The following is a 12,631-nucleotide window of genomic DNA, read 5'->3' on the forward strand; positions in this document are numbered from 1 at the left end:
GGGCCTTTCCCCCTTTCCTGATTATTTCCACTTGACTCATTTAATCTTGGACAATTATTCCATCATATTTAAAATGAGAAAATGATGGGAGTAGAATTTCCCTCTCTTATTTCAAGAGCTTATAAACATTAACAGAATAGTCCAGAAAAACAACAACAAAAGCAAACACAAATCACAGTTGATGATGCCTTGCCTTGCTTTTATGTATTAGGAAAAATCCCTTCATCCTTAGGGAAGCAGCTCACATTTCCACATGCAGGAACCTTGTCAAACGTTGATGGGTGATTTCGCTGTTAAGGTTGAAAAACAATCATTTGGAACGAACATTTCATAACAGGAGATTGTACAAAAGCTAAGGAGCCAATTTGTTTACTTGTACCTGGATAGACTGAGAAATTAAGTCCTAACATGGTTCATTGAAGTTCAGAATCACTATCATTCAAAGACTCACAGATTGGTTTCGGACACTCGGGGCATCTCATGTCTGTGTCCACGAGCCTTATCACAGGAAAAGAAGGAGGACAGCAATCCTAACAGTTGCTGAAAGTTCGGTCAGGATTCAACCTACAACCTTTTGACAATTGGAACTGTCTAACATTGAAGCTCATGAGCAAGATGAGGAGGTTGCCGCTTTTAATCAGATAGTGAGCAGCAGAGTCTGAGAGCCACTTCCTGAGCTGCTGTCAGGGAAGTCCCGTACAGGTGGAGGTTTGGACACAGTGACATCTGACGCCCCTTTGAATGCTGACTGTTCTTGTAAATTAGGGTTTAATTTTTAATTTAGTCTCCATGGTTAAGTCTTAAGTATTATCCACACTGGCCAGAACACCTCACTTCCATTATCCATCTAGTTACCATTGCCCACGTGGGGGCAGAGTGGACACAGCAGAGAAATGCATCCAAACATCCTTTTAAGTGCTGCTGGTTGCTTCTCCGCTTTTTTGAGCCAAATTAAACTAAGTCTGGGGTGTTTGCTAAGTTGGGTGCTCCATGATTCCACTGTGAGCCAAGGACCCAGGTGCATGTGATTTGTAAGGAAATGCTCTCGGGAGAAACTAGGAGAGGATAGGTTATCTCAGCCACAACCAAGTCCACAGGGAGCTGTGGGGCACAGCTGACATCTCAGAGTTTGTGCCACTTTGAGGAAGAGGATGATGCGATCATGGGTGTGTGTGCACGTGGGGGACGAGGTGAGTGCTAGCTGTGGGATCTGAAGTGCACAGAAGTGGAGGGATGGGCACACCATCCTAGGTGGGGGCACGTTGTTAATCAGAAGTGTCAGAGGGGAGCTGGGCAGGGTGGGAACAGTCTCTCCACTGTGTTTACTATGACATTATCTGTATTCTTGAAAATTCTACATTAGAAGAGCAAATTAAGAGATGGCCACATGGTACGTATTACATTTCATATGTACACACACCGGTGGAGACTGTACCTCCTTAGATAAAGAATGGTGGCTCATTCTTACAAATATAGGTGGCAGTTAGCAACTGAATGACTGACCACAGAGCTGCTACCAAACTGCTGGGTACTTTGGGATTTAAAAGCTTAAGAGGCCATCAGCTGGATCCTCATGGGTGGACAGGGCTGAGATCATCTCATTCCAGGATCCAAATGTCACCATGACAATGCCCCCATCCTGAGAACCAGGGCTGATCATCCAGGGAACACTCTGGGACCACCGTGCCTGTGTTTAGGGTGTGGGGTAAGGAATGATGAGAGCCGTGCTTTACTCAGACACACATGCCACTGACCAGGACCTTTGGCTGGGACAAACCAGCAGGGGAAGGTACAGTGAAAACCAAACACGAGTGGTCTGCTCTGTTTTATTGCCTCAATCTCTACTTCAACAAAAACCATTTTGCCTGAAAGGTGTGGTGTCAGAACACACATGGTGGCGACAAGGATGTGGCTGGCCTTTGTTCTTTCCTTCCTAGAGCCAGATGATAGGCTTGAATGATATGCTTCTGGCCGGCATAGGAAAGAAGCATGAGAGGAAGGGAGCGTGTGTGAGCTGGTGAGGCAGGTGTGGTCTAGTGGGGGCCAGGGAGAGAAGGGGATGGGTTATTTCTTGAGTTTGTATTATAGAATGTCCAAGAGCCTGACTTTGGATTGGAATACACCTGAATCCAAACCTGACATTTACCAGCTGTGTAACTGTCACTGACTTCTGCAGTGGAAATCACAATAGTCTGTACTTCCTACAGTTGTGAGGCACATAGCTGAGCGCATTTTATGGATTCAATGCGTATTTATGAAATTAAAATGCAGTCTTTAAAAGTGTGTCATGTTGATTGTATATATCCAGTCCTTTTCCATGAGATTCAACTGCATGATGCCTTAACAAAAATCATCATTTGGTGGTGGTTGTAAAGGACACTGTAGTAGTATCCATATCATTTGGGGTTCTCCGGAAAAACCGACCCAGTAGGAGATATATGTGGGTGGGATGTGCGTGTGGAGAGTGAGAGATTAATTTCACAAAATCGGCTTATAAGATTGTGGGGGCCGGCAAGTCGGAAATCTGTGAGGCAGGCTGGCAGGCTAGAGACTTGGGCAGGACCTGACGCTGCACTCCAGAGGCAGAATTTCTGCTGTGTTAGTGAAAGCTTAGTTTTTCATTCTTTAGGCCTTTCACTGATTGGATGAGGCCCACCCAGATTTACATTTAAAGTCAGCTGACTGTGGAGGTGAACCCCATCCACAGAATTCTTTCATAGCAACACTTGCGTGAGTGTTTGGTTGAATAACTGGGTACGCAAGCCCGGCCAAGTTGACTCGTAAAACTAAGCGTCAGAGCATCCGCACCTCACACTGTACGGGCTCTCAGAGGAGGAGAGACAACATGCCTGAGACTGTGACATAAACAGGGGATGGGATGAGACTGCCAGGAAGCAAAGGGCAGAGTAAAGTGCAAGGGTTTCCTACCACACTGGGACCACCAGCCAATGTCCTTACTCAGGCCTGTAAGGTCAGCTGTAGAGACTTCCCGTCCCCACCTCACCTGCAGACTTTATTTCCTACTTCCTCCCATGTGACTCCACGCCAGCCATCCTGGTCTCCTTGCAATTCCTTAATGGGTGGGGCCACACCTACGGTGCATCTTAGAATGGGTACAGGCGAAACTTACTAAATGCAGAATACAAATGTCTTCATACAGTAACTAAGAAAATGCCATGAAGGCAGCTACGTTGAACAGTTTGATGAGAATATTTCAGACTGTATATGAAACCAGCACATTGTACCCCTTGATTGCACTAATGTACACAGCTATGATTTAACAATAAAAATAAAAATAAAATAAATTCCTTCCTTCTGCAACTGTCTTCCCCTGATACTCACTTGGCTAATTTCTCCAACTCCTTCAAGTTTTAATCAGAGAGCTCTTCTCAGTGAGGCCGCAGTTGTCCCTGCACCTGCAGTCTCCCTGCCCTCCCTGTGCTGTCTTTTCCCCATTGCGCTCACCACCCTCACTACAGTCCATTTACTGTAGTTTGCTTCCCGCTTACTGTCTCCCTTCTGTAGTCTTAACTCCCCTGAGGGAAGCTTTGTTCTGCTGACTGTTAGGTTTCCTGCTCCTAGAATAGTACCTGGCATATAGTTGAGGACTAGGGACTGTTCGTTCACTGAAGGAATGAGAAGGAGAAAGCAGGGCAGTGCTGTTCTGAGCTAACGGTGTGGTGAGAGCAGCTGAGTTGAGTGATTCCAGGGGCACCACTCATATAGATTACAACGTGAGCAAAGGTCTCTGGTGTCACGCACCACAGCAGTCCTTTAAAACAGATAAATTAATGATCAGTGGTCCAAATTCTACCTCTTTCCGCAGAGAGCAGGAAAGGGCAAGTCCTTCTCTGTCCCCTAAGGACAGGTATTAAACTGGATTGACTTTTTAAAAGCTTTTTATCTTTTAAGAAAATACACGTCCAAATTATTTTTAAGAAGTAATCCTCATTTAACTATCTATTGTAATAAGATGTGAAAAGAGACAATCAGAGGTGTATATAGGGAGCTTAAGAATCTTCTTTGTGATAACCCATTAGTATACCAGGCTAAGCAATTAAGTTCATGAACTCATCCTAGAAAAAGTGCTACACAGCTCATTGCTGTGGTCACCTTTGAAGTACACCCCTTGATCATATGGCAACTTAGTAATATTTAGCATGAGGTATGCAGCACTTTTTCTAGGATGAGTTTGAGAACTTAGTTGTCTGACCTCCTATATGACCTCAGGATTAATGGTTACTTTCCACAGGAGATGACACTAAACTTTTAAGGTACAGATGTCAAGGAGGCTTCTTAGAAAATTTCCAAGATATTTTAAAATGACAAGATACAAAACATGACACATTCACCCCTAAATGGGTTTGAACTTGTTTGCTTGTTTTCCCAGTATTTCTAAGTCTTTTTTTTTTTTTTTTGTAGAGACAGAGTCTCACTTTGTCACCCTCAGTAGAGTGCTGTAGCGTCACAGCTCACAGCAACCTCAAACTCCTGGGCTTAAGTGATTCTCTTGCCTCAGCCTCTCAAGTAGCTGGGACTAAGGCACCCATCACAACGCCCGGCTATTTTTTTTGTTGTAGTTGTCATTGTTGTTTAGCTGGTCCGGGCTGGGTTCAAACCCGCCAACCTCGGTGCATGTGGAGCACCAAGCCTCCAACTCTTACATGACTAGCAAACATTCCTAGCATTTGTCTATACTTTGTCCTCTGAGTGGTCTTTCCTAATACCCACTAATTAAAGGCCTAAAATCTGTTTCAGAAAGATTAAAGATGGTAAGATTTCAGTTCCTACATTAAAGAATGCTAGGATTTTATAATTCCCCGTTTCCATAATATTTTTCCTCTTTCCATAACCAGAAAAATCATAGTTCCTCTCATCAAAAGAGGCCGGTGATTCTAAAAGTGAGGGATTCCCAAACCAAAAGCATCATTATCACCACTGGAGACCTGCTGAGTCAGCCACTCTAGGGTAGATCCCCGCAGGTTCATGCCCAGTTAAGAGACCCTACCACCACTGAAAAGTTTCCCTCTATCTTCTACATATATCCTTAGCAACTAAGAAGGCATTAAAATAAGCATCATATAATCATTTTATATGAATAGTTGGCCCTCTTATTCCAAATATAAAACCGTATCATAATATATTGAAAAGCATCCCTCCCAGAAGATTCTTCCTGGGCATCCTTCCTCACCCATTAGATAATGTCTGTACTAGAAGATGTTTAAAAACCTTAAAATGGTCAGGAAGGCCCTTTCCTACTCTAATGATCCAGTGGGGTTACTAGAACTTAACATTTTTCTATGCATATGGCCCTTTGGAAATTTTGCATAAAGTCAAAATTTAGGCTTGTTCAACGTAGGTATTGTCTAAAACCATGCCTAATTTCGGAGAAATCCAAATTAACTCTCACCACAAAGTTGTATGGAATCATACTCTTGGAAAAGATGAGTACTTATTGACGCTGAAGAAAAATTGTTCGCCTTTGGTGCCTGGAGTAACCATGGCCATGAAATTCCTTGGAAATACCTCATTGGTGCTGATAACTATAAAACCCTGGAGTATGTGGTAATACAAAGCAGAAAAGCACTCATGTTTGCCCTTAGTAGAACATGTGGACCCCAGATTATATTTTAATGATGGCTGATAAATTAGAAGTGATCACCAGAACTCATTCTAAGCCTTAATTTTTTCCCAGTTTTTCTTATGTAGCATGTATTAGGTTAGTACCAAAATAACAAACATAACTTGCAAAGACCCTGGGAGGGTTAGACATTAACACAGATGGTCTTGGTCAGAGATGCCAATTGCCAGAGCTGAGGAAATTACAGTGAAAGTATGTCTCACTTGCTGCATGTTCAATGTTCCTTTCCTTAGTCCCTTAGTTCTTGGACTAAGACCTGGACATACATTTATATCTTTCTGAAGCTTTTGAGATCCAAGAAATACTTCTTTTCAAACAGTAACTTATTCATTGTATGTTTCTGTTTCTCTCTGATGAGAATGTGGTTATTGTCAGTAGCGTGCTGGTAATTTTAACAACCAGCTTTCCAGATGAAAAAAAATCCCAGTTTGTAGCATTTGCCAATTTCCATGGTGTAGACATTTTCATCATAACCAGTTTCATGCTATCGGACATTATCGCATAGGAAGTTTGGACAAGAGGTGCACAGTTGGCACTGTCAGGTTAGTACAAGCCAGCTCTAGTACATCGGTAGACTGTAGAAAATTTGGAAAGCAGAGGAAAGCATTTTTGAAAAAGGAAGGAAATTTATAATATTGCTATTGAGAACAAAGTAAGTTGTAATATTGTGTTACATTTCCTTATGATACTTTGTGTGTTTGTATATAATTATTATTTTCTGTATATAATTTGGAGGTTTGCTTTTACATTTATGAAGATCACTTCAATAGTTACATAACGTTCCATCAGATTGATGTGAGATCAGTTGTTAGCTCTTAAGTGTGGACATTTAAGGCATTTAATAACATCCTGATTTGGTATTTCTATAAATAATACTATAAGTGTTAGTGTGTATATACATGTGTGTGCATAAGTGTGTGTATGTGTAGGTATAAATCTTCCTTAACATTTCTGGCTATTTTCTTAAGACCGATTCTAAAGTCACAATATTTCAATTGTGGATCTTGAAACCCAAATGACATCTAGAACATTTGAACCAATATATGTTACTACCAACAGTGTTTAATTTTCCCTCCCTCATTACATTTTCACTGCTACTACTTTTTAAAAGTTGTTGATAATTTTCTAAGTGTTAAGAAAGTAGTTTTAACATTGCACTTTTTGGGGATTGTGCTCAACATTTTTCATGTTTATTGCCATTTCTCTTTCTCCTTTGTTACAGTTTCTGTTCATGTCAAGGCTTTATCCGTCCCCAACCCCCATCTCTGGTTTCGTCTTCTGGGTCTCTGCCCAGCCCCTGGGCTCTCTCTGCTCCAGCCTTGCTGCCTCATGTCATCCAGGCACACCTGGGGGCAACAAGTTCCCCTCCACAGGTCTACAGGGCTTTTCCCCCACTTCTTCCAAGGCTTCTTACAAATGCCATCTCCAAGATGTTTTCTCTGATGCTCTATCTAAAAGTTGCAAGCCTTCATTCCTTACTCAGGTCTCTTTCCTCTGCATCCCTTTTCTTTATAGCATTTATCTCCATCTGATGCTGTGTATATTTTATTGTTCATCTTCTGCTTCCCCACCTACAATCTAAGTTCTATAAAGAACAGTATTTTTAGGATCTAGAGGAGTGTGTGACCCTCAGTACACATGTATTGAATGAGTAAAGTATACACTATCCCTGTATCTAAAGGTTTAGTGTTATCTTTATAAAAATCAATTGATACGCTCTTATTAAATACTGCAAATGAAAACCATTTGTGATACTTTTAACAAATGTATCTCCATATTGTGTGTAAGCTATTACATTTTTGTACAAGCAGACGGTTTTGTCACTGAATCTTCTATTGTGATTTTTTTTCTATTTGAAAAAAATAAACAAAATTCTTATTCATAAAAAGATCAGATACCCTTTCACCTACACTTTATCCTAACATTTTTATGATTTGATTTTTTTTTTTACGTATAACTCCTTAATGTGTGAAGAATTTTATTATCTGTGATACATGAAGATCTGAATTGTAACTTCATGTAACTTCATGTTGGAAAGTAAGTTGGGTTTTCATTGCTGTTCATAACATTGGCTTTTCTTTTCATCAAACTCTGTAATATTTTAAAATTTAACTTGAGTATTTTCCTTTCATGTAAAAATCTATAGGAGTGAAATCTCAATGGACATTTCTTAATCATCTCTGGGATTTTTTCATGACAGTAGATCTCTATTTTAAAAGTACTTTTCAATATAGACTAAATCTACTTGAGTTTGTTTTTGTTATCACTACAAGTTCTGATAAGATACGGAGCAAATAAAAGGAAATATAATAGGAAGTTGAGTTCCCAGAAGTGGCAATATCAAGGGCTGAAGTCAAATCCGCCTCTAGCCACATTTTTCCTGAGGCACCTGCCAGGTGTTACCAGGATCAGAGAAGTGACCTTTTTATTAACACTCTGTGTCTTGCCCTTCCTGCTGCTTGATAAATTTTTGTGGATTGCATTGCATCAAATCTTAGTGCATTTTCAAGAAAGTATTCCAAGGACCAGCTTTCCTTATGATCTTTCTTCTTTCTCCTCCTCTTAGCTGCGGTCCAGCACAGAGCTCCATCCAGACCTGCTCACAGATTGCCTCACGGTGCAGCCCCTGCAGCCAGCCTCTTCCCCGAGAGATACTGCAGCCGAAGGGGCTGTCGGATGCTCCCCTGGGCCCGGGCCTGACCTCTACCCAGGTAAAGACAGCCAAGGCAGAGCCAGCCTTACCGACCCTTCTTTGGGCCTTTCAGGCTAGTGCAAGGGAGTGCTCACAGGAACAAAAATCCTACGATCATCTGTATTTTGCTTTATCAATGGGCTACAAATTGCTCTTTACCCCTTCTGATTCCTGAGCTGAGTCTGGCGACAGACAGTTGTTTTTTTCTCATAAAGAAACAAAGCAAAATAATGCATTGGCTTATTTAGTTCTGGGCTTCTGCCATGAAGTTCAATGCACTCAACCCTCTCAGGTATTTTAAATTTACTAACTTGATTTAGACTCAAAGGAAATACTTTCACCTTAAGCAGGTAACATGCTGTGTGTAGATTGCTTAATGAAATGGTCATTGCCATCTATGTCTTTTAAAAGGAAGCCCCAGGTCTCTGAGAAAATTTTCACATCAGTAAACCAACTTGTAAAAACATGCATTCATGTTAGCCAACCACTGGGGGAGGGGAGATGGGATGGCACTCCCTCACCACCCTCCTTTGCCTGGATTTGAATATCAGATGACTGTATATTTGGGGAGATACATGTATGTAGTAAAAAATAAGAAAGGATTATTATGCAATAAGAAAGCTATTTTTCTTTCACATTCTCTTGCCTGGATTCTTGTGCATTTTCTACTATCATGGTGAAGTACTCATGCGAATATAATTAATTATCATCCTTACATATACAAAGTTCTTACTCTGATGCTGTGAATATAAGAACAAAAATGTCACCAGCTCCACATTCTTGACAATAGAATTGTCTATTTTCTATGGGTTGCAAATCCCACTCTCACCTTCATCTGATTCCAGAGCCAGGTTTAGCAGCTATTTTTTTCTTTTGAAAAATGCTTATAAGCTATTAAGAATTTACAGATGCCTTATGGTGGGATAGGGAAAAGACAAGCTTGTATAACTTTTAAAACTTGACAGTTATCAGCTGATCCAGATGCAAGGGGAAAAGGCATTAGTTAAGTATTACAGGAGTGACAAGTCATTAAGACCTCCTTAATGAAGGACCAGTGTCAATAGACCTTTATCAGTTGCCTTGGGTACTTACTTTTAGAGACAACATAGCCTCTGCCTTTTGAGGCCCAGAGAAATGAGATTAAACCTTATTTGAAGGGTTGATCAATGTTACAGAGTTTTCAGTTAACAGGTGTATATACACGGATCACATAAGCCAATGTAACAGTGGCCAACACATACATAAATATTTTATATTAAAAATATACTTGAAAATGCGTGACTGGCTTGTTTATACACATGTCTGTTTGATTTGTCAGATATTTGACATATGAACATTTATTCAGCACATGAAATTAATAATCAATTGAAAATAGCCTATAAAGCATTCTTCTGCCTCTTTATTTCATAAGTCTATGATTTTACGGAAGACCCGAAACCCAACAGTTAAAGGTAGCTTGGCCTTGCTGCATTTCAACCCCTTGGAAGTTGGTTTGGGAAGCAATGGTATCTGTATCTATGGAAAATGTTAATACCTTTGCTATGTGTACCATACAGCACATGACTCATGTTCCAAATTATCACTTTTGTTTAGTGTTTTTGTATGTTTGGTATTTTTGAATGTTCTTAACGTTTTAGAGATTTAAATTGCTAAGGGTTTAATTTGAAATCGTTCTGTCATTCCAAGTAGATGTTCATTTTTTGTTCATGACACTTTTCTATATTTGTTCCTCAAAAAGATTTTGAGCTCTTGGATTTGAATCTTCAGCTGTGGTGGGTGAACCACCATACAGGTAAAGAAGGCTAAGTTACCATAACCACCGAGAGAGCGTTTTCAGGTTGACCTCCCTTCTCTGTGACTCTGACAACATTTGAAGCAGGTAGATGGCCATCTTGCTCATCTTAGTTCCTAGTTGGACATGGAAGTGGAGGTTTATTTTCTCTACTTGTTTGCTTATTTCTCTTTCCCATAGGTCCTGGTTTACTTTCTACGTTCTTGCTATTTTTTAATGGATTATGTATGTCTTTTATCTTGCCAGGTAGGCAACAAACCCAGATACAGAAACAGGTAGGAAGAAAAATTGCAAAACAAAAATTATAAGCCTTCCCTTTAAAGTTCTAAAAATGCAGTTGTCAAGAGTGCATTTTCACACCAGCTGCAAACTTGCCCTATGGAAAGAAGCCAAACTGTAAAAAATGGCAAAGGTGCAAAAGGAAACTTTAACAATTAGTTAAATGTAAAATCATAAGTGTTAAGACAATTTGACAAAGATTAAGACTTGGCTAAATGGCAAAAGTACTTGGAGTTATTCCCTTTACCTTCTATTATACAATATCAAGGAAATATTTGTTTAATGATTGTCAGGCACTTATACCTCTAAATGCTAACAAGTTAATTTATCACACAAATGTTTTGATGGAAACCCATTGACTATTTACAGGCATAGGATAGGAAGCAGTTAACATTGGCATTAAACATCATGATCTTTCAGAAGCCATGGCAATTGAGGACTAAGGGTCTGAAGAAGTCATGGTTTTGCAATAGAAATTTTTAGATGATAAGTTCTATGATTCCAAGAGAAGGATGGTTTGCACAGAATTAAGATGAAAAAGGAAGATGACAGTTCTGCATGTAGAAGTCTCACAAGTCTCCTGAAATGTTGGCTTCCCTTATAGAAACAAACTTCTCAGGTCCGTAAGACAGAGTTGGATTGGAAAGGATGGCCCGAAAAGACTTTAATATGTGTGGAAGAACACAGCATCCCAGGTTAAAGCAGCTAGATATCACTTGAGGCTGCACTGAGGATGATTTTAAATTGATGTGTTTACTTGTCTACTGCTCTGAAAATCCAGAGCTCCGAGGCCTGCTCCTGAGCCAACCTGAGGGCAAGCCTCAAGGATGGTTCACTTAAATTTTCTGCCCTTTTCTTCAGAGGGTCTACACTCAGGTAGATAAAGCTGCAGAGAAGCCTGTAAATTAAGGCTATGTATTGGTTAATCTGAGAGAGGCTATTTTATAGATAGTAGATCGAGGTGTGAAAGTCATTTTCAAGGCTTAGTACTTGCAGAGATGTTCTGGTTTGCTCCGATGATGAACTGATGAAGCATATAAGCCTGTGATTTAGTGAGTCAGTCCACAATACCAAGAATAGGCTGGACCAGTGCCCGGTCTTGGCGGGGGGTCCAGTTAGTAACGAAGAATGCTTTATGGAAGATGTTCTCTCCCATGGGTGATCATAAAAATTATGGTTGCCTCCAAATCAAAGCTGTACTATGGAATAAGTAAAACATGACTTTAGCAAATGACCTAAGCCATGAAGACATCATGGAGGCCATTGTGGTTGAGATGTTTGAGACCTACAGAAACCACCCATCAGGGAAGAGCTAAGGTAGATGAAATAAGAGAAATCTGTAAGAATAAGGCTATTTTATCAGTACTACTTCAATTGGATTATAAAATAATTATATGTTTGGAGCTTACAAGTCCTGTTGAATTATCTAAATTTAGAATGTAACCTTAGATTTTTCAGGAAAAAAACAATAACAGTGTTTTGTTCAGATAGTACAAGGAGATGTATGGAAAATACTTTTTTCTAGAGCAGGAATTTTGGAAGTCATGTTGTTAACTTCCTTCACTTCACACCCCCATTACTGGTAGGTATGGGCTTCTTAAAATACCATTACTTTTTTTTTTTTTTTTTGGAGACAGAGTCTCACTTTGTCGCCTTCAGTAGAGTACTGTGGCATCACAGCTCACAGCAACCTCAAACTCTTAGGCTTAAGCGATTCTCCTGCCTCAGTCTCCCAAGTAGCTGGAACTACAGGTGCCTGCCACAACACCCAGCTATTTTTTTTAACGCAGTTGTCATTGTCGTTTAGCTGGGCCTGGCCGGGTTCAAACCTACCAGCCTCGGTGCATGTGGCCAGCGCCATAACCATGTACTACGGGCACCAAGCCACAATACCATTACTTTTTGTAATAAATTGCACCATATTAAATCAATACAGGATTTAACATGTTTTGTGAAATAGTTAATCTCTCATTTCAATGTACTTTTATGGTACATGTTTTAATACATTTTTCTATATTCTTAAGTTGAGTATATTTGCTGCCATGGGACAGCTTTCAGACTTGTAAGTGCTAGAAATAATTTCCTATAAAAATGCCTCGTGTAGTCTGTTCTCAAAAAGTGGTTGTTAATTTAGAGACTTTATTAGAGGGTTCTAAATTGATACACAAATTTCCCAGTGGGTTAAGCTTTATAGGGGAGTTGTGAAGATTAAGCAACATGATCTATA

At 40.1% G+C, this 12,631-nt stretch overlaps 1 protein-coding gene across 3 annotated transcripts in view; it reads left to right on the forward strand.

The window, feature by feature from the left end:
• Positions 1-12,631, forward strand: part of GLIS3 (GLIS family zinc finger 3) — a 488,198-nt gene that overhangs the window by 412,408 nt on the left and 63,159 nt on the right. For all 3 annotated transcript variants that reach the window (XM_053573749.1, XM_053573755.1, XM_053573759.1), the window contains one exon: positions 8,208-8,352. In XM_053573749.1, the coding sequence (XP_053429724.1) occupies positions 8,208-8,352 (145 nt within the window). The remainder of the gene's footprint in view (positions 1-8,207; positions 8,353-12,631) is intronic.

Source organism: Nycticebus coucang, chromosome 2, assembly GCF_027406575.1.
Source record: "Nycticebus coucang isolate mNycCou1 chromosome 2, mNycCou1.pri, whole genome shotgun sequence".
NCBI lineage: Eukaryota > Metazoa > Chordata > Mammalia > Primates > Lorisidae > Nycticebus > Nycticebus coucang.